This window comes from Elgaria multicarinata, chromosome 3 (genome assembly GCF_023053635.1).
Source record: "Elgaria multicarinata webbii isolate HBS135686 ecotype San Diego chromosome 3, rElgMul1.1.pri, whole genome shotgun sequence".
Classification (NCBI taxonomy): Eukaryota; Metazoa; Chordata; class Lepidosauria; order Squamata; family Anguidae; genus Elgaria; species Elgaria multicarinata.
In genome coordinates, this window is record NC_086173.1 from 5,010,758 (window position 1) to 5,030,742 (window position 19,985).

The 19,985-nt window shown below is 46.6% G+C and overlaps 2 protein-coding genes across 7 annotated transcripts in view; one reads left to right on the forward strand and one right to left on the reverse strand.

Moving 5' to 3' along the window:
• Positions 1–10,190, forward strand: part of ELAVL3 (ELAV like RNA binding protein 3) — a 93,443-nt gene extending 83,253 nt beyond the window's left edge. For 2 of the 5 annotated variants that reach the window (XM_063119164.1, XM_063119165.1), the window contains exons 6-7: positions 2,914–2,952; positions 5,829–6,205. In XM_063119164.1, the coding sequence (XP_062975234.1) occupies positions 2,914–2,952; positions 5,829–6,177 (388 nt within the window). In that variant the 3' untranslated portion in view covers positions 6,178–6,205. Of the gene's footprint in view, positions 1–2,913; positions 2,953–5,828; positions 6,206–9,810 lie in introns of those variants that run through there. The other 3 variants (XM_063119166.1, XM_063119167.1, XM_063119168.1) reach the window with 3 other exon arrangements.
• An 8,256-nt stretch (positions 10,191–18,446) lies between these two features.
• The window catches only part of PRKCSH (PRKCSH beta subunit of glucosidase II), a 77,099-nt gene continuing 75,560 nt past the window's right edge, over positions 18,447–19,985 (reverse strand). For both annotated transcript variants that reach the window (XM_063119150.1, XM_063119149.1), the window contains exons 17-18: positions 19,372–19,509; positions 18,447–19,058 (exon numbers count right to left, since the gene is read on the reverse strand). In XM_063119150.1, coding sequence (XP_062975220.1) covers positions 19,378–19,509 — 132 coding nt within the window. In that variant the 3' untranslated portion in view covers positions 18,447–19,058; positions 19,372–19,377. The remainder of the gene's footprint in view (positions 19,059–19,371; positions 19,510–19,985) is intronic.

Here is a 19,985-nt window from a genome sequence, read left to right on the forward strand (position 1 = left end):
GGGAGCAAGCCACAGTGTGGTGCGTCAACAGAGAGCTGAACAGCCTTAGGGTCAAACAACACACTATGTTCCATGTCTCTTAGATGTTTAGTTCTGAACTTTGAAACAGCAGCTGTATGGCGCACTATCAGGATCAGGACCACAGCACACGGGAGGGCTTTTTTATTTTACCCTTTCCTCTGTGAGTGGCCCCAACAACAACAGCAAAACATTTCTCCCCACAAATCTGCTATTTTGCATCGGAAGGAACCTGCCATTGGCACCCATGGGAGCTTCTCTACCAGGACAAACAACATGTGAGATGTGGAAGGTGGGGAGGATTTTTGCCAGGACGATAGGGGAAGAAGGTCCCCTGCCTGCTCACTGCATTCCTAATCCTGATCGGGCCTCCTATAGTTGTCATTTAAAAAGGAAAAAACCCTAGACGTATTAAATGCAACTCCCCATTTAATATAGTGGCTGAATTCACACAAAATACTGTAACAGAATACCTCACAATCCTGGCTTACTGTTCGCAAGCAAGCAAACAAAAAACCTACTGCCTGATTGCTCCTGCTTTGGCTCTATGTACAAGTGGGAGCAGCTAAACGTACCAGAAACTTACCAGGCCAGAAACACGTAAGCATTTCATCCAGACCTGGACCTTGACTTGTCACTTAACTAAGAACCCTGGACGTGAAAGCCTTCAAACTCTGGCTTGTTAGAGGAGTGACAAGCTAGGAGTCCTAATGCTAAGCTCTTTTCCTGATAAGTTCCCGGTTAAGCCTCTCGCATTTGCAGGAGGAGCCAAATGGGAGCCATTGGGCAGTGTTGCACCAGCATGCTTCCACATGAAGTGTAAACCAGGATTCCTTCTTAGCATTTTGTGTGAACAGAGCCCCTGTTTAGGGGAACCGGTTCAACTCCCAGGGATAAGAGGAATTGATCCAACAGAATTCAAAGCTTGGGGAAGTCCTAATATCTCAAAGCAAGGCAAGATAAATGCCAGGGCGGTGCTCCTTAATTGTACCGGTTGCATTCTTCCATGGACAGCAAATAACCCTGGTTGGTAAGATGCCACTCCCAGATTAAGAATCTGGGTGCCGCCTCCTCCCTCGAGATGTCTCTAGGGAATTTCCCCTCTTCCCCTATGTCTGGTGGATTGTGAGGCCAGAAGACTTCCAGGGTAGATGATCCATGTCTAAGGTCATTATCAGAAGGTCCATCAGAGACAGCTAGGAGCTCGATAATGACACCCTACAATCCTTATGCAGATAGGTAGTAATGCTTCATTGTGCCATATTTGTTCATGATTTGTGTGTATAGAAAAGATAGGAAACTCATGCAGATATTTTCTGATCCTTCAGGTAGAGAGTGGCCTAGTCACTAAATGGTCTCTGATAGTCTGTGGTTAGGCAACTGTCATGGAATTACAGCATCAAGGAATCCAATCTGCCCAAATCCCTTCTAAAAAAAGCAGGCTCATCAACCCAGCAACCCTTCCCCACAGTCCATTTGGCACAACCCAGTCCATTTGCCTGAAGCATGTAAAAGATATCTTCATTAAAAAGGAACCATTTTGCGAACTTAGCTGTACTCCCAGTCTGCTTGATGAAGAGTTCTGCATGGTTGAAAGGCTTGTACACACTCACACACACAAGCAGAAAATGCTACTTTACCTATTTAGTATTTCCTAGTAACCATTTTTTCCCTTTGGTTCAGACCCAGTTCAGGTCCAATAGGCAGGATAAAAATTTGGTTTGATTCCATGCAGTAACATTGAACTTAATGGTAGTTTCAGGCCATTTGTATTTGAACATTTCTGGTAGAACATGTCCATATGAAGATGCTGTACAAAAGCATGGCATCTGTATAATGTACAACATGCAAACACATGACATGTATGTAAAATCCATACATATCTAAGGAACATGTGAACATAGATTTGTTCTGCGTCTTGGCTTTTTAAACATCCTTTTGTGAAAGTGCCACAAAATAACACAAACACATACTTGAAGCTGAAAAATGCTGCGTTTTAGTTGTATATTTTACACAAATGCACAATTTAGAGTTTTCTTTACAACATGTTGCCTTTTTGCAGAACGTTCTTTGAAGAAGTGGGATTCCGGTAAGCTAAGGGATGGTAGGGATAGAACTGTGAGAACAGGACAGTTACAGAGTCAGGGTGGTCATAGGGGAGGACGGACTATTTAGATCTGTGGCTTTGACCACTGAAAACTTGGCAACTTATTTATTTATTCATTTTTTTATTTATTACATTTCTATACCGCCCAATAGCCGGAGCTCTCTGGGCGGTTGGATGTTAAAAAAAAAAAACCCTTTGAAAATAAAGCAAGCCTAGATTTTAATGCAAGTATACAGAAGCAAAGTCATGAGAGCTGCTGCATGAAATCTGGACACAGCTTTGCAGCGGAAGGTAAATAGGAAAAACAAACAAACCCACAGATGGCAAGTTGTAACTGTAAATACGTTTGCCACGCACTGTTCTAGATATTATTTTTTTAAAAGAAATATTAATTATTATCACAATCATCATTGTCGTTGTCGTCGTCACCACCATCATCATCATGTTTGAAGTGCAGCCTCAGTTGCCCTTAAGTAATTAATGCCTGCCCAACCCCCACACTTCCCAGAATATGGAAAATAGATTTTTTTAAAAAAAAAAACGTAGGTAGAACTCCTTTCCCATTGCTATTATTTTTCAACATTTTTTTTAAAAAACCTAAGACATTAAATTCCTCTAGGGCCTCAGATCGCATTTGCACATACAAACGTCTACCTGTGCCAGTCACAGGGTCCATGTGCTGCCTTACCGCCGCACCCATAACCAAGCCAGATGACCTCGCAGGACCCTTTTGTTACGAGATCGTCTACTAACAATGGCCTCTCCTCATCTTCCTCTTCCTCCCACAGGCTCGACAATTTGCTAAACATGGCATACGGCGTCAAGAGGTAATTAGCCTTCCAAAGCCACTCTCTCCCCTCTCTCCCTCCCCACCTTGGCCCACAGCACAAGGCTGGATTTTTAAAAGGTGATTGTCAACACAACCCCGGAGGCAGGAACTTCCCTTCCTCTGCCTTGCCAGCCCTCTCTTCAGTGGGGCCATAGCAGCCTTTTTAGAAAAAAATGAACATGGGGGTCATGACTAGACATAACTTTGAGACTTGGAGTGGGTAGAGCCTCCCATGGTAGATGACTGTTTTCGAATTCAGTTCGATCCCTTTTTAGAAACAATATAGACTATGTTTGGTTGCTTGATTCAATATTTTCTCCCGATACTAACTTTTTTATTTTTCATCATTTTCCCCTTATCTCCCCCACCTTCCTCACTGAGCATGGGAATTTAAAAGTAAACGCCAAAACGATAAGAATCCCTCCATCTTCTACCCTAGGCCTGTGGAATTTGGGTTTGTGTGTCTTGGAGACACATTGTAGACTTTCATGCCTTCCTTTTCATTCTGTTTTGGGTTTGGCTTGAGAGAAGGGCTCGCTGTTTTGCTCAGATGACTGGCTGTTCCTTATGATTTTTGGTCTTGTGTTTCTCCTTGTCGTCACTGTGTTGGGTGCTTCTTGATTTCATTTAGTTGCGTTGCTTGTGGGACAGAAGTTAGACGGTTGCTCTACAGCTGAAATAGGGAGGCAGAAACCCAGTGGACAGATTTAATTTCCCCCAGAGATTTGTGAGCAACCCTATAAGAGCTAGAACACGATCGACCTATATGAACCACTTCAAACTGAACGTGGCTTATGTGGAGTTCTTGATGGTGCTCCATCCAGGCACTGATCAGATTCATGCCTGCTTAACTTCCACAATGCTACAGCTTTGGGTGCTTCCAGACCCAAATCAAACCTTGTGCTTCATTTTAAGCACACACTTAAAAGATGTACAGAGGTTGCTATGCTATCATCCTTTGTGTGTGGTCCAATCTGGGAGCACTTGGCAACACCCAGTTGCCTCCTCAGGTTCAGCAAGGAGGGAGAAAGCTGCTCCTAGTTCAGTCCATACCTGATCCCAACAAGATTAGAGGGGAGAATTTTTATCAGCGGTGTGAGCAGCACACTCCCATCCCCCAATTCTGCACAAAAGGATAAAATAGCACAATCCTCTGCATATTTATTCAGATGTAAATCCCACTGAGGATAGTGGGGTTCCTCCCAAGCAAGTATGCATAGGATTATAGCTGAAATCAAGTAAATTTGAAGACATCTGCACAGGGGCTGACATATGCAGCTACTCTGCTAGACCTGGCATGAGACTGAAGAAGGCATCTGCATGATTCACCATTAGTACAATCGCTCCACCCATATTTGGAAACTTTGGTTTATAGCAGCATGCAAACTTGATGAGAGAGGGGTTCAGCCACAAATATGGTGCATTCTGAGTCAGGAACAAAAATTGCCCAGCCACGCAGAGAGTAGTTTGTGTGAATCAGCCTGGAGATCCAGGTTATAAAAGAAATTGCTTTTTTTAAAAAAGCAAAGATGGATGTGACAGAGGAAAGGGAGGGAAGGGGGCAGATCATAGAATCATAGCATAGCAGAGTTGGAAGGGGCCTACAAGGCCATCGAGTCCAACCCCCTGCTCAATGCAGGAATCCACCCTAAAGCATCCCTGACAGATGGTTGTCCAGCTGCCTCTTGAAGGCCTCTAGTGTGGGAGAGCCCACAACCTCCCTAGGTAACTGATTCCATTGTCATAGTGCTCTAACAGTCAGGAAGTAACAGCAACAGGAAGTAACAGGAAGTAGCCAGCAACGTAACAGAAAACAGTAGAGACAGATAGGAATGTGTGTACTAGACCTATCTGCCACCCCTATAACAGCAAACACTGCCCAACCTTCCATCTAGTTTCTGACTTTTAATTAAAAATATTTCTAAGATGTTCTTTGCTACAGTGAAGATTATAACTTGGTGTTTTATGGAAACAGATTCACATTATGCAAAATTCTGCATCAGATTTTAATTTCCATGCTTGCATGATAAACTCACTCATGCACAGGACAGTCACAGTCCTCTTGATTATGAGACCTCCCCTCACATTTTCCAGATGTTGGTTTCTTAGCTACTAGAGCCACGAAGCCCAAAGATCAGACAGGAGGTCTGTGGCACACTTGCAGACAGAACCAAAATGGGCAAAAGCTCAATCCAGGAAGAAAAGTCCTTGCAGGAGTGTGGGTTAAAATGCCACATGGGGGCTGTCTGAACATTCCGGCAGCCCCGAGGTGACTCTGCAGTGGCACTGCATGGATTATACAATGCAGCAGCCTCTTGGAAGCCGTCGCAGGGCTTCCCAGAGAAGCCCCCTTTTTAAAAGTCAGGGACTTACCCCGACTTTTCAGGATGGAGCAAAGTGAACATGGCTCTTTGGCCGTCTAACCACGCTTCATCCTCGATGTGGAGGGGTGGCCGGGTAGATGGCGACCCCTGATTGGTCGCAGTCCACCAGGGTAGGGGGTGGACCCAGCCGCTGGAAACCCTGCGCTTTTGCTGCAACGTTGGGATTAGCCACTGCCACCCCAAAGCAGCAAAAGCATGGGGTTTAGCTCATCACAGTGGCAGCCCCCAGCTCATTTTACCAAGAGAGAAAAATGGCAAAGGTAGGTTTAGCCTCAGGTATCCCACACTTTTGCCATCTTCCTGACATAGGTAAATTTGGGTAGGCCTTAGTGATCAGTGCCCTTTCCCTCCTGCCCTTTGGAGCTGAGATGTGTGGGGGTGCAGTGCCGGTGCCGCTGCCTTTCTCTGGAGAGTAGGCAGCACAGCTCCTAACCTATCCATAATGCAGTGAGCTCATGCTGGTAGAATGCCAGCCTTACACCCAAAGTAGTCCTCTCTCCTTGATCTCCAGGTTCTCTCCCATCACGATCGACAGCATGACCAGCCTGGCGGGAGTCAACCTGACAGGGGCCTCCAGTGCCGGCTGGTGCATCTTTGTGTACAACCTCTCCCCAGAGGCAGACGAGAGTGTCCTGTGGCAGCTCTTTGGGCCCTTTGGGGCAGTCACCAACGTCAAAGTGATCCGCGACTTCACCACCAACAAGTGCAAGGGCTTTGGCTTTGTCACCATGACCAACTACGACGAAGCCGCCATGGCCATCGCCAGCCTCAATGGCTACCGACTGGGTGACCGAATCCTCCAGGTTTCCTTCAAGACCAGTAAGCAACACAAGGCATGAGTGAGCGAATGAGCAAGAGAGATGGGGGGAGGGGGGGAGCCACAAGTGTGCTGGAAACCGCCCTCTTCCCCAACTCGCCACAAGAACGGAAGTGTTCATTGACTCAAATGTTGCAGAATATTAAACCGCCAGACACCGTGATCTTCTCTGGGAAGCAGGAGGCTCCTCCCCCTCCTCCTCCCCCCCTGTGCCCGACAGCCCAGCGGGGAGCACGGAAGCGGCAACGTCTTTTTGAAAGCCAAACCCTGCTCTGGCAGCACGCAGGGGAGACATCCGCTCAAAATAGGACACCTCTCTGTTTCTACGCTTGGTGACCCTCTTTCTAGGCTTCCCTAACCCAAGTCAGAAGCCTTCCCTGACCGTCCATACTTCTTTCACCCTATGAATTCTGACCCCCCCATATTGCTCCTTTAGCGGGCAGGTTCCCTGCCCGTGGAGGATCAAAACCATTCTCTGCAAGGCGTGATAGAAACACCCCCACCCTCCGTCAGAATATTGTGGGTCAATAAATCCAAGAATGTCACGACGGCTATTCTGAGCTGGCCGAGCGGGGAGGAGTTACAACGATCTGGCTCACCACTTTTGTTCTCCTTGGATGCAAGAAAAGGACAAACGTGGTAGGAGGAGAAGGTTTCCATCTCAGCCCTTGGCTTAAAACGCTAGCGACGTTGGTTGTTAATCTCACCACTGCGCCTGGCCCTTAATTAGAATGGTGTAGCACTTGGAAAAGAAAACCAGCCCCGGACGTCCTAAACAAGGGCCCTTTCTGCCTGTCCCCAAAGAAGCCTAATTCCCTGGGGCGAGCAAAGGCCATCCCCCCCGCCCCCAGCTCTTCTGGAAATGGGTTTGCTGGGTCAAGGTGATTTCAAGCAGGGAGGTTGGGGGGGTCTGGTGCATAGTCCACAATTCCTATTGTCATTATGGCATTTAGCCAGGTTATGCGGTCTAAATGAGGCAAGCTTCTTTTGGATCAGAAATACGGACTTTCTCATTGTTTGAGAGTTAGGTGGTGGCACAACTAAACTGGCTGTTTTGCCTCCTCCCAAAAATCAAGCCTGCCCCCCCCTCTCTCTCTTTCTGTCTGTCATCTGTCTGTCTGTCTATCTTCTTTCTTTTCTTCTTCTACATAAATGTTTAATGCAGAATTTATAGGACCAAGCATGGGGACACCTGAAAGAGAGACAGAGGAGGGAGCCAATTCCGGAGTTGTGTTCCGTTCACCATCTAGTAAGCTAGAAAGGTGTTTTTGACAAAGGGGAAGGTGCTGATGGGTGGGGACTTCCTTTCTCTTTTTCAATGTTAGGCCGAACAAATAGCTGAACAAAGGAGGGAAATGATACATTAAAAAGGCTGAAATAGGAAACAAACAAAAAAAATCCAACAAAAAAAATTAAAAGATTAAAAAAAAATCTATTTTTGTAAAAAAGGAAGAGACACCTTGTTGGAAATTTTTACTGGGATTCTTGAACTTCACACACTCACAAAAAAGAGAGCAAGCCACCAAGTGCTACTACTCTGCACGCCCCAATCATTAATTCCTAAGGGCCTTTCCAGGCAATGAAAAATAACCTCTTGTATGTTATAGATAAGGCTAGAAAGCCCTGTACTGCATCAGAAGTGTGACACAGAGCCCCCATGAATTGAATTGGGATGGGGGGGGGGTATTCTTGCTACAAGCGCAGCGGTCGGGTGGGGGGCTAGCCATGGTACTGGTTCCATTTGTGTTGTTGGAACTGAGCTGGGGAGGTTCTCTCCTAAAAGCTGAGTCTTTCCTTCTATTTGTCCATAAAATCACATGACAATGTAGGGGATGGGGGTGGAGCTTGCTTTTCTGGTAGGTGAGCTCAACGCCATCACTGAGTCCTTCAGCTGTACGGTGGTTCAGCAGTGGAGCGTGCAGCAGATGGAGACATTTTTAAAAAGTTTGTAAAGCATATACGTTTAAAAAAAGGAAGAAAGAAACATAGTTCAATTAATGGCAAGGAATTGGGAGCAGGGCAGAAGGCGTGGCTTTTTGTCAGGTCAGGGATGGCTTGTGCGCTATCCAAAAGATGTTTGCTGTGACACACGCACATCTGTATTCCACAAGCTCTCCAAACAACAATGGGCAGGTATTGGGACAATGCACTTTCCCTACAATAGAAGCATTGACAGAAAGTATCCGCATCGCTTCAAACAGCTTAGCACCACAATGGCATGTTATAAAAATCACACTTGAAAAACACACTCCCAATTGCCTGGAAAGGCCTTGAGATTCATGTACAAGAGCAGCACTTGGGTGACTCAGATCCCAAAGATTTTGGACAATCCTCTCCCTAACCTATCGAGATAGGGAAGGAAGCAAATTCTATTCTTTTTTTTCTTCTTCTTCTCCCTTTTATTTTGGGGGAGGGGGTCATTCTTTTTATTTGTGTCTTTTGTTGGGGGCTGAGAGTGGGCAAAAGGGCTGTAATCACCGGATTCTAGCAGCGGCTTATTACAGCACCCCAGTTCTCTCACCCTCCTGCCAAAAGAACAGAAAGTACAGGAAACTGGAAACAGTTTTTTTAAAAAATGTTTAAGGCTATGTGCTTAATGATAGCGTTAGCTTTACTCATATCCATTTCCATAGGGCTTTTTTTTTTTTTAACGATTCTTTCTCTTCTGAGTCATCAGAAAATCATTAAACAAAAAACACCCCAAAACTGTAAATTCTGCTTGGGTGTGGAAATGGATTTCTGCAGCTGGGTTTGCTTGTGCTGGAAAAACCTGCTGCTGCATGGGGGAAGAGAGAGGCTAGGTCCGTCAACCTCCTACTGCCTGCGTCATCCCCTTAGGGCCACTCGTGCGGATGGGTCCTCCTGTCCAGTGTCCAGAGAAGATGCTTAGCTTGCCAACATGGTAGCTGCACCAAACAGCTCCCTCCGCTGTTGCTGGGGATGTGAACTGACCCAGACACCCCTGACTGTGGTTGGCTGAACTAAAGAGGTTCCCCCAGACTGTGGTACATAAACATTGCAAAGGATCTTAGATAGCAGAGGAAACGCCAGGTCTGCTGAGGAGTGGGGCGGGCCATGCAGTGGTCACCTGTTACAGAAAAAGACCTTTTTTGTTCAACTTCCCAACTGCAAGGCAGCCTGGTCCAATTTGGGAGATTCCTGTGCAATGCATTGCACTTCGTGCCAGCAACGCTGTGCAGAAAGCATGCAAGAGAAGAGTTGAGGAAGCGAAAGCAGGGGACTCTCTTAGTTTAAGTGGCAACACTTGTTTCGCAGCAGCGTCCCCAACACCGGGTGTCATCCCGGAACCATAAAGTGCAACCGGAGTCTCTACAGTTCCAAGAACCACCTGTAAAAGAGACCTTTGCTTTGGGATTTCTGATCTGGCGATCCTATGGAAGAGGCCAGGGAAAGGCCTGGATGGTGGGGGTGATAGAGGGGCAGAGGAAAGACTGACAGGTAGAGCTCGGGAAATCTGCACGTGCTCCTTGGGCCTGGCACTTCAGAAGGACACAACAGCAGTGGGCCAGGCTGCCGTGGGGCATGGCGGAATGGTCTTCCGTGGTGTTTTGGAGGAACAGCTTTGCAGGGAGGAGTGAAGTGTTGCTAAGGAGGCACTAATTCCTTTCTGACTTGCCCTCTCTTTCCCATGCAGTTTGAGCGGACCCGAGGTAGAACATTTGCCACTTGCCCTTTCCAGACGCCCTAATGCAACCCAACGTATCAGCTCTTGGCCTCCTTCCACTATTCTCTGGTGGTGTTGGGGGTTCTTTTGGTAACGCCTTCGTTTACTTTATCCATATGGCTTCCTAGAAAACCTGAGTGTAAGCCACACTCCACCACAGAAGCTACATGGAGACCAACATGATTCCTGAGGGCTGCCATCTGCACAGGGGGACAGGAAGCCAATGTCACAGGGGGATGGCTGTGCCGCACCTTTTCCGGTAACACCCTCTGCTTCTTCACCCACTTCCTGACAGAGTTAGAAATGGGCTGTGATGGAAGCAGTGGCAGGGGCCAAGAGCCCATGTTCAACCTTGGCCTGGTTTTTGTGTTCAACATTCATACTCGCTCGTGCTCATTCCCTTCGCCAGCCCCAAATTAACCCCATGCACCCCAGCTCTGAGATGGCACAAATTTCCACCCTTCGCCATCGTGCTCGATTTAGAGCCTGCTGTGTTGTGGCCGGTCATGCCCAAGGGAGAACGTGTCTTTCAACGCCAAGCACCTCTGTAAGCAACACTGCACTTTGCCATTGTGGACTACAGCAACTGAGGATATCCAGTGACCTCCAGCAGATGCTAGGTGACATGCAGGACTTCATAGAGGAAGGGATCTTGGCCTCTCCTCTGTGCTCTGAGGCAGTGGTGGAGTAGTCAGAGAGTAGGAAGGCCTTGCGATTCCCATGCTTTCAGATTTCTCTCAGGGGGGTTCTCTTTTCCTCTAGGCAGCAATAAATTTTCCAGTCTTTTGAGATGCAAACTCCTGCTTGGGTTCTTGGCCTTTTCTGCAGCCTGGGGCAGTGGTTACAGCATAAGCCAGTATGATTGCCTTGTGCTCATCTCACAGGAAGGTGGGTTCCTTAGACTGCCTTTCTGGATCCTTGCCAAAGACATGCTTCTTGTCTGCTGGGCATCTAGCTTTCAGTATGACATCCCCTGTCCGATTCTAACTTAATGGCATGTGCTCCGTCCTGTGGTTGCTGACCACATTGGTGTGTGTGTGTGTGTGTGTGTGTGTGGGCATGGGGAAGAGATGATGAGGACATTCTCTGTCCCCATTAGGCACTAGGTTCCCTAGCAGAGGTTTCGATGTCAATCTGGTGGCAGAGCAACAAGATCCAAGGTGTGGGCCCTTGTGCAAGGAGCACAAAGAAACATCTTTAGTCAAAGTACAGGCAGTTCCCAAAGCAAAGCTGGCATCTGATTGGTGCTCAGTGTTGTCTGCAAAAGCACCAGGTAGCAAGGGCGTGTCTGCTTTGACAGAGCCAGAGGGATGTGCGTGTGTGTGAGAGGGAGTGTGAGTGCATGCGCACATGTGTGTAAACCAGTATCAAACCAACTTATTAAAAGGATTCACTTGACAGGAGCCCTCATCCTCCAAGCAGCCTCTGCCTCTGGCCTTTGCTGCTTGTGATTTGTGTCTTGAGTTACCTGCCACAGCAAGTAACAGGGCTCGGGCACAAATGTCATTCCACCCTAAAATCATGACAGTAGGATGCCCAGTCATGCTTAGGGATCGTGCCCAATAACAAAGGAACGGATATTCTCTGGTGATGCCCTGCCTTTTTCAGAGACCGATGTAGCCCCGCAGGGCCTCTACTCCGGCCCCCAGCCAAGGCCCACCAGGCCATCCTTCATCCTTTCTGTGCCCGAGTAACGTGAACGTGTTGGCAAATTAAAGGCAAAATAAACCCACCCTCCGCCATCTTTAACCAAATAGATCTTCAGTGTGCGAGGCAACGTTTTACTTCATCGAAAGCCAAAATAACGTAGCCCTTTACGAAGAAAGGAAAGAACTTGCTGCTCCAATACCTGCCACCTGACATTTGTCACATTGGTCCCTTGGCTTAAGGGCTTGGGTGGGGGAACGTCCCTGACCGTTCCTGATAACAGATCTGTTCCCGGTGACTTTGCCATGGCCCTTTCCCCGTTCTTAACAAAGTGACTGAAACGCCTGCGGATGACATCTCTCCTACTGCATGTAAGTTTCTGTGATTTAGGAGGTGCTGTCGTGGAGTAGGTAGAGATCAGGCTCTTGGCAAAGGAGCAAAGGTTCAGCATTCAACCAAGGCCCCTCTGGCACCATTTCTCTCTTTGCTTGCACTTAATAGACCATCCTTCATCCCTGGCATGCAGGTGTGATTGTGTGGGAGTGGGTGGATCAGTAATACAGGCCAAAACTTTCAGATGGGACAGTTTCTCCACAACACTAGCCAACGTCTTTTTTTACTCATTTGGTTTCAAAGCAAGAGTTTGGAGGGGAAAGAAAAGGAAAATCTGGTTGTGTTTTTAACCCGTCAGGCAGCCATAAATGCCAAATACCTTTGGAGTTTTAGCCATTTCTGCAAACGTATCACCCCGTTTCTCAAATCTAAGCCAAAAGAGCCCAGAAAGACTTTTAAAATACCATAAGTTTGCTCTGTAGAGCTGCTGCTTTAAAAGAGATGTATTTATTTAATTTATTTTAATTTATGGCCGTCTCCCTTCAGAATGGAGCCTTGAAGTGGGATTAATCTGTTTGTGAGGGTTGTACTACACTAACCTCCATGCCTATGTTTCTTTCTTATTCCCCCCTCCCCACACTTCAGAGGGAATGAGAAGGGACATTTCTCTTAAAAAATTAACTTTAAAGGGGGACACATTTGCTACTGCCTTTCCCGAGGCATCTCTTTGGATCTGTGTTCACAAATCACATCCTGAAAATGCACATCAGCTATTTTCCATTTTTTATTTATTTATTTATTTTGGTTTGCTGAAAACAACGAAGTCATCGTTGGCACGTGAGCAAGGGACTTTATTTTCTTTTGCTCTCAAAAGCAAAAATGGAAACAAAAACGAACAACATTTAAAAGACGAACTTAATGATAATTAAACATTTTAGCATTAGTTCGAGTTTTACTTGTTTAATGATTTAGAAATTAGTTTAGGATTTCTTGGTTTTTTGACAATAAATGTGTTCACTTGTGTTTTGTAAGAGTCTGTGGCAGCTTCTGTTTGCGATAAAATGAGAAAAAGAACAAAAAAAACTGGCACCATTAACTCTTGTATCTTTTTGCGAATTTTAGCTTCTTGTAGTTTTAACTTATTGTTAACTTAAATATTTATTACTGCCTTGTAAGAGTACATTTGTGTATATTTATGTTCTCATCAGAGTTGCAAGTTAAAAGGGAAATATTTTTAATTTGCTGAGAAGTGATTATTCCTAATTTATTTATTAAATAGCAAACAAAATTGAAACAATAATATTAATAATAATTATTATAAAAGCTTAAATGACAGGCTCTCCAACAGGGCAATGTGCACAGAGGTAAAAAAAAATTAAAAAACAACCTACAAATGTGGCATATAGAACAAAATCTTTATAGGCAAGTTAGTTTGTGGGGTTTGATGTTACATCATCTACTTTTGTCTTGTTGGGAAAAATACATTTGAGTCTTCATCCTAATAGGAGGTTAAGGGGTGGGTGGGTGGGAGAACATGTAACTTGTCATTTTCTCTATTTATTCTTGTGTTTTGTACCCTCTGCCCTTCACATGCTGCCACTCAGCATCCCTCCCACATGTTACAGAAATTATTTCAGTGACAATTTACTTTTTATTATTATTTTAAAATATTTTAAGAAAGCACCACAGGCAGCTGAAACTTGTTGGCATAAAGGACATTTTTGACCCTCTCTGGCTCTGATTCACTGAGATACTTAAGCACAAAGGAGATTTCTGGTTAGACTTTATGTGTTAATGCGGCTGAAATCCTATGGACTCTTAGCTGGCAGCAAGCCTCTTTGAATTCAACTAGTCTGGGATATTCAGACTAGGAACAAATCAAACACGCATCCCCTTGCGCCACCTGAACATTGCAAAAAGGAGAGACCACTTGCTATGCTATGTGACCGTCAGCAAACTAGGCCAAGTCAACAGAAACTGGTATATGAATGCTCAGATTTGACTAAACAAAATTTCTGAAATTTAAACAGCAAGGTAAATGACATACTGGACCAAAATCTATTGATGAAGCGGACATGCAAAAAGAGCTGCTGTTTTCTTTTGGAAGAGCCCTGTGATCTGAAAAGCTTGCCTTGTTGGCTAACAAATAAAGCCAACCTAAGTCCCAGAGGTATTTTGGTTGTGTTGAAGGACTCTTGTTCTTTGGACTCAACAGCTCTTTTGTAAACCGCCCAGAGAGCTTCGGCTATGGGGCGGTATAGAAATGTAATAAATAAATAAAATAAAGGTTCAAGGTAGCTGAACCTCAGAGAAAATTTACAATTATATGAGGACTTTGGTGAAGGAGAAGCTAGCAAAACCCTCTCACATTTTAAACGTAAATAAGTTGTTTTGATTTCTATCTTGCCACATGGGCTATTTAGGACAGCAGCCAAAGAAAAACTGAGCAGTAAGGCGTGGGGTGTGCCCTGTGGGCATTCATACTAGACCCAGGTGGTGGACCCCCTACCTCCCCCACCCCCAAATATCTCTGTCTAGCTTTGGAATGCGCCAAAGATGCTTTGCAGGGGTGCAGGTTTTTCTGTTTGCCTGTGCAGAGATTATGAAAAACACCATATAAAAGGCCATGGCAGCAGCAGATGATCTAGTGAAGCTGTTAAAAGCAGAGTTAGACTACAGTCCTGTACTTCTGGAAATAAGCCCCTTTGAACTCAGTGACTGGGTTCACACAGCACGACAACCCACACTCAAGAATGAATATGAGTTGAGTGTGGGTTGTTGTTGAACCTTGGGTGGTTGTGTTGTGTGAACCCAGCTGCACTAACAAATCCTGGTTTGTTAACCATGAACAACCCACATTTCATAGTCCACCAACAAACCATGGGTTCTCCTTGAGGGTTGTTGGTGGTTAACAAACAGTAGTTTTTTAGAGCAGCTGGGTTCATGCAACACAACCCATATAACAGGCAATTCTTATTCCCAAGCTTCTGAGCCTGCACAAGAGTGGGCAGCAGGGTGGACCCAACCCAAGACATTCTGCCACCTTGAGCAGCTGGCCCCAATTAGGGGCCTGCCTCTGGGGACCTTGTAATGCTAGAAAATTGCACCCCATGGCAGTGCAAGGGCTCCTATTACATGCTTCTCACATCTGCTCCAACTGTCCCTTTTTAGGAGAGACCGCGCTGCCCTCTGGTATATGTCCCTGGGAAGGATAGTTTGTTAATGTGAGTTGCCCAAGTTGCCTGCTCCCTCCCTGCGGTCTCTAGAAGTCAAACGTCTTCGTGAGGGATGGACGCACATCTCATCTGTAGTGCACATCCATGTACAAGTGACAGTGGGAGACAAGCTACTGGATTCTTGGGAATGTTTTACTGCATTGCAAATTAATACAGAGTTAATCCACTGAAGAGTAAATGGACACCGCATAGAGCAGACAGAGCATCGCCTTCAGCAATGTGTGATGTGAGGGAGGGGTTCTTTGGTAGAAGAATAAGGGCATTACAGCATGGCGGCGGAGGGGATTATGCTTTGAGGCTATCCTTCAAGCAACCACTTGGTCTGCTTGGGCAGTCAGCCGGCCAGCCCTGTCGGTGTGGAGGAGCAGCGTGGATAGAAGGCTGCTCCCACCCCCAACCCCAGATATGTCGGATGCGTGTCCATAGGGCCAAAGTAAGAGCAATGAGTGAAACCACAGGAAGGGAACGTGCAGTTTCTTAAAATAGTGCCACACTAGCAGTAACAAGTCCTAACTTCTCAAGAGCAGCCCTATAGAGGAATGGCCCATGCCAGGGGTGTGTGTGCATGTGTGTACACACACACACACACACACACGACAGCAGGACTGGACAGAGTAGGAAGGCCCCTCGAACAAAGTGCTTTTGGAGGGTGGGGAACTCCTGAAGTTCTCTTGCTCAGAGATAATCAAGGCACGGTCACAAGTCTGGCCCCCTTTGCAGGCTATGCAGCCCCTGAAAACCCCTCTGTGCTTAAAGTCCTGTTCAGAAACAGAGCCACTGAGTCTTGCTGCATATGGAACCCACAGCTACTAGCGCACATTGCCCCCCAGTTCCATTCGGCTGGTCAAAATGCCCCGTGGCTGGCTGTTCAGATCCTGCTTAATTACTAATCCTGCAACCACACCCTGCATCTGACTCCTTTACCTGCATCTCAACAAGGGCATTTAGTGGCAAACAAAATTCTCTCTCTTGCGATCTGTTGATTCCTAAATGGTCACAGCAATCTAGCCTCTTCTCAAGTATATTTTTTCAAGTAGCAATAAGTGCCAGTTTGCGTTTACTAAACAGTGAAGTGGATTGATTAGGGGGTTGGATCAGGGGTGGGGAGGGAAAGAGAGAAGTTTGCATACTGATGAAGGCAGACGCTGGAGCGTGAGGGAGGAAGGCTAGTAACACACCCTCACAGTCTGCTAGGAAAATTTGCTTCCATTGATGGGTCAGGGTGCAACATTGAAGGGAGCAGAGGGATAAAGAATTGTCTGTCTGTTGTAATGGCAAGTTCCTAATAACCTTTTACATGCCCCCCCACCCTCCCCACCCATGTATTTAGTCATGGGGCATGGTGGGGCTCAGGGCAGAAGATGACAGGGCTGGAGTGCCTGGCCCCTAGAGCTCCTTTAAGCTTCACACTTACGTATTGGGACAGTTTTTAAAAACAATATTTAAAAAAAAAATCATGAGAGTCAGTTGATGTGGGAAGGGTTTAAAAAAAAAACTGCTGTAAAAAAAAATAAGAAAAAAATGACACTTTGCATTTAGTTTAGACTATTTATTACTGGGATTTCAGGCACGGCGGCTGTATGAATCTTTTACATGGAATTGTTTAATTATTTGTACTTTTCATGCCAGAAAATAAAAAGTTCAGAATCTTACGAGTGTCTTGTTGTGTGGCAAAGGAAGAGAATTCCAGCACAGCTCTACATAGCATCAACCAACATGCATCATCCTAGAAACACTTTTCTGTGTCGTTTTTATTACGTTTTGTTAACCGGGGCCTTCAGTAGGAGAAAGTATTCAGCGGGGGAAATATTTCTAGGCTGGCCCTCATTTCCAAAGGGCTGTGAAGAATTTGACATCTTGCTGCCCTGGACGTTCTCATGGCTTTTAAACATTGGGACAAAGATGCATAGGATGGAGTTTTATGCTCTGCTTAAACAGACAGCCAACTTGCTCTCAAATGATTCAAATATGCTGCAGGAAGGAGTCAGAAGCAGCTAGAAGCAAAACATAGTCCCTGGCTCTGTCATACTACTGAGACAAGAAACAGAACACGGATTGGGGCTGGGCAGACATGGGTGGGGTCCAGGCCCAGCTACTCCCATTGAGTTCTATGGGAGGACATCAATAGCTACAATAACAAAACTGTACAGGGGTACAAAACCTGATGCTCAGTTCAGACACTGGACAAGGCCCCACGCTCATGGTTTGCCCAAGTGGAACGTCTACTGTTTTCTGTATGAGCAAAGAACTACAAACCACTTTTATGGGGGGAAATAAGCCAGTGTGTATGGGGACGACGTAGCAGGTGCCCTGGCCCTCAGTGATGGGGACCACAGATAACTCTGCACATAGGGTCACTCCACAACTCAAACACTTCTGCCACCCGGGGCAGCTAAATGGATCTATAAAACGCAGTTACTGGGTTTTATTGCTTTATTACACTCCCAGGTATGCAAACAAATGGGTGGAACTCAGAGAGAGGAAGGAACTCGGTTTTGTCCTGTGCCCCATATTAATACAACCTAATTTGGTCTACTTCTCAAAGTCCAGAAAAATACTAAGGGTCTCTCGGTCACCAACCTTTACTGCTCCAAAGGAAAGGGACTCGTGTGAGGTTATACACGTAAACCAGTTGGTATGTGAATGGGGAGCAGCTGTTTAATTTAAAGCCAGTGGGAGGGGGCTGTGTCACCTGACGGTCAAGGGGTGGGGAGGGAAACCATTTCCCTCCTCCCATACGCTGGAAAGATTGAGTAGGAAGATGAGGGTAGTGCTCTCCCCTCAGAAACTGCACATCCTCACCACAGCCACCCCACCCCTTCCTCCAAAACCTCTTTGCCCAGGGGAGACCTGAACCCATAAAGCAAAACTATCCCCAGTCAACAGAGGGCCCTTTTGTGAGAGCCAACCCCCAGCCTCCGGCAAGCAGCAGGACGCCCTTTTGGAGAGGGGCTCAGATGGAAAACAACGGCGGCTGGGGGAGAAGGAGACTCCCTTTTGTGATGGAAATTGGTTGGGCTTTGACAGCAATCAAGGGGAGCAGGTGAAAGGCACCAGCTTTGCCCTCCCCCCCCCCCCAAAAAAAAACCCTCTATCAAGAGCAGAAGCAGGACAGAGCCGGGAGGCCCAGTTCCCCAAGGACCACTGGGAGAGAGAAGAAGATGGTGTGTTGGTTCTAACCCATCATCCCATCCCCCCACTGCTGCTTTTCATAGGAGGTTTCTGCCTGCTGAAAGGGGTGGGGGGAGGAGAGGAAGGACGTGTTCATACAGCTGACACCAGCTGCCCCTGCTGAAAGCAGGCCTTGTGCCACCCTCGGTTCACAGCACCCCTTCAAACGCAATGAAATCCACCACCCCAACACACTTCGGATGCAACAGGGACAAAATAAGAGATGGGAGATGGATGTTTATTGGAAGAGAATGCGTTTTTCCCCAATAAGAGATCAACACCAAACAGCAGATTTTTTTTTAAAAAAAAAAACACACAGGCTGCAATGCGGGAGACAAGCTTGGCACAGGCTCTTTTCCCAGTCTCCTTCCTTCACCTGTGCAAAGTCTCAGACCGAGTGGAAATCTGGCTCAGAACAAAAGAGGCCCAACAGGAAGGAGAAAGCGGTTCAGGCAGCTGGCCTGGGGTCACTGCACCCCCTCCCACCCAAAGGAGTGATAGTAAGGGTCAGAAGACGCCTTCCCCCAGCAGGATAAAGGACCAGGCGGCTGTGCAGTCCTATGTGCTGTGCATGGTCGGGCAGCTGCTTCCCTGAAAGCCATGGGTTTGCGTCTGGGGAGAAGACAGAATCAAGTCCCAGTACTTGGCAGGGGGAAAACAAGTATTTAAAAGCCCCAAGGTCCACTGGGGCAGAGCAGCACTAGTAGATGGATCCATGTGGGAAGTCCGTGAGGGTGGGCTTTGGGGCAGGAGGTGTGATGGATTCTGTAATGTTTCTTGGAATCATGTGGATTAGAACCTGGCTCCACTGGCAATGGCTCTTGGGTGCATCTGCAAGAACAAAAAGGCAGACAGTACAATCAATCAAAGCTGGCACCCGCATTGGTCCTCTGATGCAGAGAGCAGGGCTTTGACACAGAGGAGGAGGCCAGGGTGAGAGTCGCTACTTCCCAAGTGGCCCAATCTTTGGCCATCTCCAATCAGGCCCACACAGCTCCCTGCTGCAGACATCTCATGCGAGGAAGGCGAATCCTATTCACAGAACCCTTGCCCGGTCTCCCAGTGGCTTTCCTTCCACGGTTCAATACTGCCCTGAGCTCCTGAGTCCAATCTAGAAGTGTTGGGATTTGCTGATGGGACTCACCTGCTTTCAGAGTTCGTCGTGATTGAGGTCTTTTGGCTCATAGCAGGCTGCTGGGGTGACAAACTCCATTAAGTACTCACAGCGGCTGGGCTCTGCTGTGGACACGACCACCGTCTCTTTGCCACATGAAAGCTTCACCTTGGAGAGGGAGAAATCATTTCAGTAAGCTCTTAGTCTACCCACTGGAGTCCAGCATTCGGACCCTTTTAAAAGTGGGGCACACAAACTCGGCATCCCTTCATTATTTCACATTATCCAACATGTCTGGCTAACTAACGTGTCTGTATCCTACCCTTCCTCCAAGGAGCTCCAGGTGACATACATGGGATTATTCCCATTTTATCCTCACAACCAACCTGTGAGGTAGATAAGGCTGGACACTTAACCACTGGCCCAAAGATACCCCCTCCAAATTCTGCCACGTAATCACCCCACCCCAGCAGCTCTTACCAATCCAAAGCACACTTACAATGTCAATAGAACATCATAAGTCAAGGAATCACAGGGCTAGAAGTAACCCAGTGGCTGAGTTCAGATGACACGCTAATCAACGGTGGTGGTGGTAATAGGAACAAAATGGAAAACAGCCATTGATTAGCATGTTGTCTGAACGT